At 43.3% G+C, this 12712-nt stretch overlaps 1 protein-coding gene across 1 annotated transcript; it reads right to left on the reverse strand.

Annotated features, from left to right (window-relative positions):
- Positions 1–285: 285 nt before the first annotated feature.
- LOC112256157 (tetraspanin-7) lies at positions 286–12651 on the reverse strand. The gene is made up of 8 exons (XM_024429183.2): positions 12451–12651; positions 9448–9636; positions 9273–9347; positions 8897–8992; positions 2147–2302; positions 1918–2001; positions 1699–1783; positions 286–1157 (listed from the first exon to the last, which is right to left on the reverse strand). Exons 1-7 carry the CDS (start codon positions 12535–12537, stop codon positions 1715–1717), a joined length of 756 nt encoding a protein of 251 aa, XP_024284951.1. The 5' UTR covers positions 12538–12651; the 3' UTR covers positions 286–1157; positions 1699–1714.
- Between the last annotated feature and the right edge of the window lie 61 nt (positions 12652–12712).

A 12712-nucleotide genomic window follows, 5' to 3' on the forward strand; every position in this document is an offset into this window, starting at 1 on the left:
TTTCTGCACTGAGGGCAGCTGTAGATACCGTTTAAATCCTCACCATTCCAACAGTATGTCTGTCACACAATTCATACAGTAACTGTGTCCATATGGGATAGTCACTGGAAACCATTTTGCAACGCAAACGACTTTCTATTTGACGAGGTCAGGTAGGCCCCTATCCATATCATTCCGTTCCTAGTGAAAACACCCCAGGTATATTCAGTTCACGCCTTTTCCTTCAATAAAACAAACACAACAAGGTAGACCTTCGAAAAACAGTCTCATTCGAATGCGACCCAGTTGTTTTAAAGAGTTCAGGTACCTTTATTATTATTTTTCAAGTATTTTACATGCGGTTTCCACAAATCAACAACCATCAACACTGACAATTATTTTAATCTTAGGAAATGCATATTTTTTGAAAACGTGAACATAACACTTGCACACCAAAGTTACAGTAAATCACATGAAAGGCTTATAAAACACCATTACGTTCCCACGAGAATCATGGTGGTGTATAATTGTTCTCTTCTCTATTAACTAAGTGTCCACAGCATGCAATCCATCCCTCTACCTGCAAAGGCTACTACACAACTTCCAATACTTTTCTCCCTGTCTCCACAGAAGAGATGGATGGAAGTTACTGTGGTGTTACAGATGGCCTTATTAGTCACCACTACAGTCACTGTAATGCTGAACATGAAAATAGCAGACTACAGTAAGATCACTTTAACCACAAGATGCCATATAACTAGAATATGACGGCAGCATTTATGATGAAGAATGAAATGAATATGGACATAACAAACATGAATATTTTTGCTAAGCTCACCAAATAAACTGCAATACATGTCATTTATAATAACATTAAAACAGACAATGAATGAAAAATATTACATTTATAAAGTCTGTGAATCCCAAATGAACATTCAAGCACAAACTCTATTCCACTAGCCTTAGCAAGACAAAGCTTAATCAAAACGATGGAGAACTGCAGAAATCGATCCCTTATGGTTTCCAATAACCTTTTCCCTTCAGTCTGGTTGCCATTGAAAGGTGAGTGTCAGCGAGAGTGAATTATGAAATGACAGAACCATTACACATAGACCAAGGATTAAAACTACGCGCGTTCCCTTTGAGTCGGTGTGCGTCATGACCTGCCCGTTAGTGACCTGCAAAAAAATGTGAAACAAAAATTCAAAAAACAAATGACATGTTAGAAGGGTTTTAGTCATTAACATTCCCATGTGTTTGATTGGTGCATCAACAATATAATTGTATTGTCACATGTGCCAAATACAACAAGCCCTTTTAACCAACAATGCAGTTGCTGTTTAAAAAAATATGAAATTAACCTGATATAACAATAATCAATGTTACATCAGGTTGGGGATTTCAGCCACTGGTCTTACTCAACTGTTGAGCATATTACTGATACACTGTACTACATTTCAACATGATCACCTTCCTAGGTAATGAATACTATATCTGATGTGGAGAGGGAGGCCTTTCCTTACATGAAAATGCTCTCGTCCATAGAGTGAGAATCAAGAACCTGGTACACAGCAACTTAAGTGACCAAACCAAGTGCAGGGGTTCCAGTATAGTGTACTATATGACAATAACATGTACATTTTGGGCACTCTAGAGACATGACTTCAATAACAATATGAGGCATGGGATCCCCCAGTACTAGTCCATGTAGGGTACTACCTGTGAAAGGACACTGCTAGACCATCTCGTACTGGTTGTTGGTGATGTATCGAGACAAGCAGCAGGCCAAGAACACCCCAATGAGCTAGTCAGAAAGTTAAGAGTTTTAATTAGGATGTGAAGATCTATGCTTCTGGTAATAACATTGTATATTTTCTCAGCCTAGAGATTATTATGCCTACAGGCCAATATCAAATAAAGGCTCTTCAATGGATGTACCTGGAAGAATGCAATTCCAAAAGACATTCCGGCAATGATTCCCAGGTTAGACTCCATCAAAGTGGTCACCTTCGAGAAGCAGCCCTAAAACATGTTAAGCAGAAGGAAAATAAAAACGTTTTAAATATGGTTTCTCAAGGTTATAGCTGTTCATTGCACATACTGGATTGGCAATACTTAGCCTAAAAGACTGGTAAACTATGAACCACAGCTCTGACATAATTCTCACCGTGTTATACACGAAGTCGTGAGCACTGTCAAGGTCCTTGAGGTTCTTGACAGTGCAGACAGTGTTCTCTTTGCAACAGCTGTCAGGGATGCCTTGGTCTTTGAAGTACTTTGTTGTGTTCCAGTCCGTGTAACTTTCCACTCCACAGCAGTGCAACTGCACAAAACACACATTTACTAATTATCAAGAGGAAATAACAATTTTAACTTCCAATTCCTAATTCTATGGTTGACTTAGTAATGTGGACAAATCAAGTTTCAATGTCACGTGCACAAGTACAGTGAAATTACTTTGCTTGCTTACTCATTCCCAACAATTCAGTAATTAATGTTGGTAGTACTATACATGTTTTTATTTTAAAAAGTCAAGTAGAACATGAGAAATTAAGCAAGCTACATACAGGGTCAGTAGCTACATACAGGGTCAGTAGCTACATACAGGGTCAGTAGCTACATACAGGGTCAGTAGCTATATATAGGCTCAGTACCAGACTCAAAAGCTATTAGAGGTCGACCGATTAATCGGAAATTGGTATTTTTGGACGCCTTTTTTTTTTACAACTTTATTTAATGAGGCAAGTCAGTTAAGAACACATGGCCTAGGAACAGTGGGTTAACTGCCTTGTTCAGGGGCAGAACGACACATTTTTACCTTGTCAGCTCGGGGATTCAATCTTGCAACCTTACAGTTAACTAGTCCAACGCTCTAACCACCTGCCTCACGGGGAGCCGGCCTGTTACGCAAATGCAGTAAGAAGCCAAGGTAAGTTACTAGCTAGCATTAAACTTATCTTATAAAAAACAATCAATCATAATCACTAGTTATAACTACACATGGTTGATGATATTACTAGTGTATCTAGCGTGTCCTGCGTTGCATATAATCGATGCGGTGCACATTCGCGAAAAAGGACTGCCGTTGCTCCAAAGTGTACCTAACCATAAACATCAATGCCTTTCTTAAAATCAATACACAGAAGTAGATATTTTTAAACTTGCATATTTAGCTAAAATAAAGGTTAGCAGGCAATATTAACCAGGTGAAATTGTGTCACTTCTCTTGCGTTCATTGCACGCAGAGTAAGAGTATATGCAACAGTTTGGGCAGTCTGGCTCATTGCAAATTAATTTGCCAGAATTTTATATAATTGACATAACACTGAAGGTTGTGCAATGTAACAGGAATATTTAGACTTATGGATGCCACCCGTTAGATAAAATACGGAACGGTTCCATATTTCACTGAAAGAATAAACGTTTTGTTTTCGAAATTATAGTTTACGGATTTGACCATATTAATGACCTAAGGCTCGTATTTCTGTGTGTTATTATGTTATAATTAAGTCTATGATTTGATAGAGCAGTCTGACTTTTTTATTTATTTTATTTCATCTTTATTTAACCAGGTAGGCTGGTTGAGAACAAGTTCTCATTTGCAACTGCGACCTGGCCAAGATAAAGCATAGCAGTGTGAATAGACTACTCCATGTGTAACTCTGTGTTAACAATTAAAAAGTCATTAACACAGTAGAAAAAAAGAGAGTCTATATACAGTGTGTGCAGAAGGCATGAGGTAGGCAAATAATTACAATTTTGCAGATTAACACTGGAGTGATAAATGATCAGATGGTCATGTACAGGTAGAGATATTGGTGTGCAAAAGAGCAGAAAAGTAAATAAATATAAACAGTATGGGGATGAGGTAGGTAAAATTGGGTGGGCTATTTACCGATAGACTATGTACAACTGCAGCGATCGGTTAGCTGCTCAGATAGCAGATGTTTGAAGTTGGTGAGGGAGATAAGTCTCCAACTTCAGCGATTTTTGCAATTCGTTCCAGTCACAGGTAGCAGAGAACTGAAACGAAAGGCGGCCAAATGAGGTGTTGGATTTAGGGATGATCAGTGAGATACACCTGCTGGAGCGCGTGCTACGGGTGGGTGTTGCCATCGTGACCAGTGAACTGAGATAAGGCGGAGCTTTACTGAGCATGGACTTGTAGATGACCTGGAGCCAGTGGGTCTGGCGACGAATATGTAGCGAGGGCCAGCCGACTAGAGCATACAGGTCGCAGTGGTGGGTGGTATAAGGTGCTTTAGTAACAAAACGGATGGCACTGTGATAAACTGCATCCAGTTTGCTGAGTATTGGAAGCTATTTTGTAGATGACATCGCCGAAGTCGAGGATCGGTAGGATAGTCAGTTTTACTAGGGTAAGTTTGGCGGCGTGAGTGAAGTTGCTTTGTTGCGGAATAGAAAGCAGACTCTAGATTTGATTTTAGATTGGAGATGTTTGATATGAGTCTGGAAGGAGAGTTTAGTCTAGCCAGACACCTAGGTACTTATAGATGTCCACATATTCTAGGTCAGAACCATCCAGGGTGGTGATGCTAGTCGGGCGTAGGCAGCGAACAGTTGAAAAGCAGCATTTGGTTTTACTAGCGTTTAAGAGCAGTTGAAGGCCACGGAAGGAGTGTTGTATGGCATTGAAGCTCGTTTGGAGGTTAGATAGCACAGTGTCTAAGGACGGGCCGGAAGTATACAGAATAGTGTCGTCTGCGTAGAGGTGGATCAGGGAATCGCCCGCAGCAAGAGCATCATCATTGATATATACAGAGAAAAGAGTCGGCCCGAGAATTGAACCCTGTGGCACCCCCATAGAGACTGACAGAGGACCGGACAGCATGCCCTCCGATTTGACACACTGAACTCTGTCTGCAAAGTAGTTGGTGAACCAGGCAAGGCAGTCATCAGAAAAACCCGAGGCTACTGAGTCTGCCGATAAGAATATGGTGATTGACAAGAGTCGAAAGCCTTGGCAAGGTCGATGAAGACGGCTGCACAGTACTGTCTTTTATCGATGGCGGTTATGATATCGTTTAGTACCTTGAGCGTGGCTGAGGTGCACCCGTGACCGGCTCGGAAACCAGATTGCACAGCGGAGAAGGTACGGTGGGATTCGAGATGGTCAGTGACCTGTTTGTTGACTTGGCTTTCGAAGACCTTAGCTAGGCAGGGCAGGATGGATATAGGTCTGTAACAGTTTGGGTCCAGGGTGTCTCCCCCTTTGAAGAGGGGGATGACTGCGGCAATCCTTGGGGATCTCAGACGATATGAAAGAGAGGGTTCAGAAATAGAGGGTCCAGATTGTCAAGCCCAGCTGATTTGTACGGGTCCAGGTTTTGCAGCTCTTTCAGAACATCTGCTATCTGGATTTGGGTAAAGGAGAACCTGGAGAGGCTTGGGCGAGTAGCTGCGGGGGGGGGGGAGCTGTTGGCTGAGGTTGGAGTAGCCAGGAGGAAGGCATGGCCAGACGTTGAGAAATGCTTGTTGAAGTTTTCGATAATCATGGATTTATCGGTGGTGACCGTGTTACCTAGCCTCAGTGCAGTGGGCAGCTGGGAGGAGGTGCTCTGTGCTATGGTAGGCACCAGCAGGCTCGTAAGCATTCATTCAAACAGTACTTTCCTGCGTTTTGCCAGCAGCTCTTCGCAATGCTTCAAGATTTACGCTGTTTATGACTTCATGCCTATCAACTCACAAGATTAGACTGGTGTAACCGATGTGAAATGGCTAGCTAGTTAGCGGGTGCGCGTAATAGCATCTCAAACATCACACGCTCTGAGACTTGGAGTAGTTGTTCACCTTGCTCTGCATGGGTAACGCTGCTTCGAGGGTGGCTGTTGTCGATGTGTTCCTGGTTCCATCCCAGGTAGGGGCGAGGAGAGGGATGGAAGCTATACTGTTACTCTGGCAATACTAAAGTGCCTATAAGAACATTCAATAGTCAAAGGTATTATATTAGGTTAAAATAAGTGTTCATTCAGTATTGTTGTAATTATCATTATTACAAATAAATAACTTTATTTATAAAAAAATGTTAAAAATCAGCTGATTAATCGGTATTGGCTTGTTAAAAAAAAAAAAAATTGCCCCCTTTTCGTGGTATCTTCTCTCATCGCTACAACTCCCGTACGGGCTCAGGAGAGATGAAGGTCGAAAGCCATGCGTCCTCCGATACACTACCCAACCAAGCCGCACTGCTTCTTAACACAGCGCGCATCCAACCCGGAAGCCAGCCGCCCCAATGTGTCGGAGGAAACACCTTACACCTGGCGACCTGGTTAGCGTGCACTGCCCCCGGCCCGCCACAGGAGTCGCTAGGGCACGATGAGACAAGGATATCCCTACCGGCCAAACCCTCCCTAACCCGGACGACGCTAGGCCAATTGTGAGTCGGTATCTGCTTTTTTTGGTCCTCCAATAAATCGGTATCAGCGTTGAAAAATCATAAATCGGTCGACCTCTAGTAGCTATATACAGGCTCAGTAGCTATATACAGGCTCAGTAGCTATACAGTGGGGAGAGCAGGTTTTCCTACTTACAAAGCATGAAGAGGTTTGTAATTTTTATCATAGGTACACTTCAACTGTGAGAGACGGAATCTAAAACAAAAATCCAGAATATCACATTGTATGATTTTTAAGTAATTAATTTGCATTTTATTGCATGACATAAGTATTTGATCACCTACCAACCAGTAAGAATTCCGGCTCTCACAGACCTGTTAGTTTTTCTTTAAGAAGCCCTCCTGTTCTCCAATCATTACCTGTATTAACTGCACCGGTTTGAACTCGTTACCTGTATAAAAGACACCTGTCCACACACTCAATCAAACAGGACATCCGGGATAAAATTGTAGACCTGCACAAGGCTGGGATGGGCTACAGGACAATAGGCAAGCAGCTTGGTGAGAAGGCAACAACTGTTGGCGCAATTATTAGAAAATGGAAGAAGTTCAAGATGACAGTCAATCACCCTCAGTCTGGGGCTCCATGCAAGATCTCACCTCGTGGGGCATCAATGATCATGAGGAAGGTGAGGGATCAGCCCAGAACTACCACGGCAGGACCTGGTCATTGACCTGAAGAGAGCTGGGACCACGGTCTCAAAGAAAACCATTAGTAACACACTACGCCGTCATGGATTAAAATCCTGCAGTGCACGCAAGGTCCCCCTGCTCAAGTCAGCGCATGTCCAGGCCCATCTAATGTTTGCCAATGACCATCTGGATGATCCAGAGGAATGGGAGAAGGTCATGTGGTCTGATGAGACAAAAATAGAGTGTTTTGGTCTAAACTCCACTCGCCATGTTTGGGGGAAGAAGAAGGCTGAGTCCAACCCCACGAACACCATCCCAACCTTGAAGCATGGAGGTGGAAACATCATTCTTTGGGGATGCTTTTCTGCAAAGGGGACAGGACGACTGCACCGTATTGAGGGGAGGATGGATGGGGCCATGTATCGCGAGATCTTGGCCAACAACCTCCTTCCCTCAGTAAGAGCATTGAAGATGGGTCGTGGCTGGGTCTTCCAGCATGACAACGACCCGAAACACACAGCCAGGACAACTAAGGAGTGGCTCCGTAAGAAGCATCTCAAGGTCCTGGAGTGGCCTAGCCAGTCTCCAGACCTGAACCCAATAGAAAATCTTAAGAGGGAGCTGAAAGTCCCTATTGCCCAGCGACAGCCCCGAAACCTGAAGGATCTGGAGAAGGTCTGTATGGAGGAGTGGGCCAAAATCCCTGCTGCAGTGTGTGCAAACCTGGTCACGAACTACAGGAAATGTATGATCTATAATTGCAAACAAAGGTTTCTGTACCAAATATTAAGGTCTGCTTTTCTGATGTATCAAATACTTATGTCATGCAATAAAATGCTAATTAATTACTTAAAAATCATACAATGTGATTTTCTGGATTTTTGTTTTAGATTCCATCTCTCACAGTTGAAGTGTACCTATGATAAAAATTGCAGACCTCTACATGCTTTGTAAGTAGGAAACACTGTCGATTTTGTAGGTTATCAAATACTTGTTCTCCCACTGTATATACAGGCTCACTGGCTACATACAGGCTCAGTGGCTATATACAGGCTCAGTAGCAGGCTCGGTGGCTATATACAGGCTCAGTGGCTATATACAGGCTCAGTGGCTATATACAGGCTCAGGCAGGCTATATACAGGCTCAGTGGCTATATACAGGCTCAGTGGCTATATACAGGCTCAGGCTGGCTATATACAGGCTCAGGCTGGGCTATATACAGGCTCAGTGGCTATATACAGGCTCAGTGGCTATATACAGGCTCAGTGGCTATATACAGGCTCAGTGGCTCAGTGGCTATATACAGGCTCAGTGGCTATATACAGGCTCAGTGGCTATATACAGGCTCAGTGGCTATATACAGGCTCAGTGGCTATATACAGGCTCAGTGGCTATATACAGGCTCAGTGGCTATATACAGGCTCAGTGGCTATATACAGGCTCAGTGGCTATATACAGGCTCAGTGGCTATATACAGGCTCAGTGGCTATATATTTTTTTTTTAAAGTGTCAATTTCAGGGTCAGTGCGAATGCCATATTTACTATGTGCAGGGACACTAAATCATACTGAACTATCATACTAAATCAGATCATGTTAAAAGGTGGTTCTATTGTACATCAATGAGTTATTCAATAATGGTGGAGGAGGATCATAACCTAATACAATAGTATACCAACAAGCTCTATGCAACTCTGAAAACAGACAGTGAAGCGTAAACATCTGTACTATAGAAGTTGTTTATAGTAACACTTCTACAGGGTCTTTGATCAAATTCAGCTGCCATTTCTCTAAACAGCATGTTTTGTGTTATTTGCAAAGGAACCAAACACAGTTAGGCTTCGCATTGAATAACAGGATACCACTTACAGTCTTCTGGATGTTGTCAACCGCAGAGCTTTTGGGGTCAGTGGTATTGTAGTTCGTCACAGCGTCTTTATAGGCATCACCTAACACAGCCTTTATCTGCAAGAAACCAAACATGAACTGGGTTTGATTTGGGGCCAACTGAACCCTATAGTAATGTCAAGTGTATTGTAAGTCACCTCAGAAGTACCTGCACATTGGTGTATGCTCATCTATAGTTCACCGCAACATTTCGACCAGAACGTCTTCCAGACGTTGCAGTAAACTATATGGGAACATCCCTCAGTGCACAGATATGTCCATTCCTTATATTTAACCGTTTTGGTACCCAGCACCTGGTAAATGGTTAGATGTGGGAACACTACTTTTGAACTAATACCTCATGTCTGAATAAGAAGCCAGAGATGCCAGCCACAAACTCAGCTATGAACACCAGCACCAGGAACATGGCATACTGAGGGGAGAGAAACAACTCATCAATTTACATACAACAAAGACAAACATTTGAGGAGAATGTGCAAATACAAAATGTAACACATCACAGTGTAACTGACCAGCTTCAGCATCCATGGGCTACCGCGGCATGTAGCGAAGCAACCAAACAGGCCAAAAATGATGATGATGGCTCCAGTCCCGATGAGGACATATGGTGCGTTGGTGCTCTTCTCAGAGGCCAGCTGGAAATAAGCTTCCAGGCTCACCTTCCCCCATACTCCAACAGCCAGAAGGATAACCCCTGTAAACTGGGAGAAAGCACAGACAGTCAGATCCAATCTCAGGTAATGTCCCTAGGGGATGTTTCAGAGATTTGACCTAGTTCTGACACAAACTCAAGATTTAAAGCGAGAAAAAAACAACCTTCTTTATAATACACCTTGAACACCTCACAATTATATTCAGCTCAGTGTGATGTCAGGGGCCAGTACACATCTGAAACAGCTTTGAAGTTGGTATAAATGCCTACAACAAGAAGGGAAAGCCAGCATGGAGCTTACATGGAATATCAAAAGGGATTGATATTCAATTGATCCCTATCCCAGTCTGCGGTCCCCACATGCTTCAAGATGGCCACCACTGTTCCTGTTCCCAAGAAAGCTAAGGTTGAACTAAATGACTACCGCCCTGTAGCACGCATCTCTGTCATCATGAAGTGCTTTGAGAGACTAGTCAAGGACCATATCACCTCCACCTTACCCGTCACCCTAGACCACCTCCAATTTGCTTACCACCCCAATAGGTCCAGACGATGCAATCGCCATCACGCTGCCCTAACCCATCTGGACAAGAGGAATACCTACGTAAGAATGCTGTTCATTGACTACAGCTCAGCATTCAACACCATAGTACCATCCAAACTAATCATTAAGCTTAAGACCCTGGGTCTCGAACCCACCCTGTGAAACTGGGTACAGGACTTCCTGACTGGCCGCCCCAGGTGGTGAAGGTAGGAAACAACATCTCCACTCCGTTGACCCTCAACACTGTGGCCTCACAAGGGTGCATTCTCAGCCCTCTCCTGTACTCTCTGTTCACCCATGACTACGTGGCCATGCATGCCTCCAACTCAATCATTAAGTTTGCAGACACTACAGTGGTAAGCTTGATTACCAACAACGACAAGACGGCCTACAGGGAGGAGGTGAGGGTCCTCGGAGTGTGGTGTCAGGAAAATAACCTCTCACTCAATGTCAGCAAAACAAAAAGAGATGTGGACTACAGGAAACAGCAAAGGGAGCACACCCCTATCCACATTGACAGGACAGTAGTGGAGAAAGTGGAGCGTTTTAAGTTCCTCTGTGTACATATCACCGACAAATTGAAATGGTCCACGCACACTGATAGTGTGGTGAAGGCGCAACAGGATGCAGAATTTTATTTGGCTTGTCACCAAAAACCCTCACTACCTTTTACAGGTGCACAACTGAGAGCATCCTGTTGGGCTGTATCACCGCCTGGTACGGCAACTGCACTGCCCACAACCGCAGGGCTCTCCAGAGGGTGGTGTGGTCTGCACAACGCATCACCGGGGGCAAACTACCTGCCCTCCAGGACACCTACAACACCCGATGTCACAGGAAGGCCATAAAGATATTCAAGGACAACAACCACCCGAACCACTACCCGTTCACCCCACTTCCATCCAGAAGGCGAGGTCAGTACAGGTGCATCAAAGCTGGGGCAGAGAGACTGAAAAACAGCTTCGATCTCAAGGCCATCAGATTGTTAAACAGTCACCACTAGCACAGACAGGCGGTTGCTTAGCTACAGACTTGATATCATTGGCCACTTTAATAAATGGAACGCTGGTCACTTTGATAATGTTCTCATCTCATATGTATACTGTATCCACCATCTATTGCATCGTAGCTGCTCGGTCACTGCTCATCCATATATTTTATACTTATATATTCTCATCCCATTCCTTTACTAGATTGTGTGTATTAGGTTTTGTTGAGGAATTGTTAGATATATTACTGCACTGTCAGATCTAGAAGCACAAGCATTTCGCTACACTCGCAGTAACATCTGCTAACCTAGTGTATGTGACCAATAAAATTTGATTTAACCCAGCCCCCCTCACTGACACAACCAATAATAGCCCATGGTCTCACATCAGTGAGCTCAGCATCTTCCTTTGTATAATATCCCTTACTTTTACCGGAGTCATATACTCATGGACTGCAGTCATCAGTCCATTGGACCATGAATTATACAAATCTCCCTCCATATAGCAATAAATGACAGATGTGTTGTCATGAACTTTGAACCCATAAAAGCCACGTTTGATTAATGTCGTAGATAGAATAATATAAACTGTGAAGAAACACCATTTGAGATCATAATAGTTATTTAGTAAGAGTGCCGGCTTGTCTGAGATTGTATCTCAATCAACAACAACTAGGCCTAACTTCGAATAGTCGTTCCGAACATCTGACAGTTTGTCTACGAATGTCACCACGATCCCCGCAATCAAACCTTTAAAATGTTTTATTTTATTTGACCTTTATGTAAGCAGACAAGTGACTTAAGAACAAACACCTATTTTACAATAACGGCCTACCCCGGCCAAACCCTAACGACGCTGGGCCAATTGTGCGCCGCCCTATAGGACTCCCGATCATGGCAGGTTGTGATACAGCCCGTGATCGAACCAGGGTCTGTAGTGACGCCTCTAGCACTGAAATGCAGTGCCTTAGAACGCTGCGCCACCCTTGAGCCGCAACGCTCAAAACAAAAGAGAAACAATGTAACGTGGCTTTGCAACGTTGTGCGTTTATCCAACCACGACAACTTTCACAGACAGCATATGCGCATAAATAATGTAAAGTAGCTCGAGGCTTCGCTATATCCAACAATTAAGTGATTATTTTCCAACAGTGTTTTCTAACTATTACAGGGAAATTCTGTTTTATTTTCAATAACTCGAGTTCTTACGTTTCAGACAAAGCATTACGTTATTCGTTTGGAAATTCCTTTTGGAATTTAGGCATCGCCGCTAACTTAGCCCGTTGTTACCGTAGCTTGCTTGCATCAGTTATTTACAAGTGAACACTTACCCAAAATATGAGACTGTAAGAAATAAGAAAGGTCTTGAGACATGTAATCACTGGCTTAGTTTGAAGCCTTCTTGATGGGGGAGACATTATGGCTATTTCGCAGAAATTGGCAATCAAAAAGTATCGTTGTTACAAAGTGAGAGAAAAAAAAACACTTCCACAACGTCTTGCTGGAAAACTTTTGTCGACAAATCACAGAATCCAGGGAGAAGGGAAGTGTCGTCACTGATCCCGATTCACTTTCCTGTGAAGAAAAAATGAA

Source organism: Oncorhynchus tshawytscha, linkage group LG08, assembly GCF_018296145.1.
Source record: "Oncorhynchus tshawytscha isolate Ot180627B linkage group LG08, Otsh_v2.0, whole genome shotgun sequence".
NCBI classification, from domain to species: domain Eukaryota; kingdom Metazoa; phylum Chordata; class Actinopteri; order Salmoniformes; family Salmonidae; genus Oncorhynchus; species Oncorhynchus tshawytscha.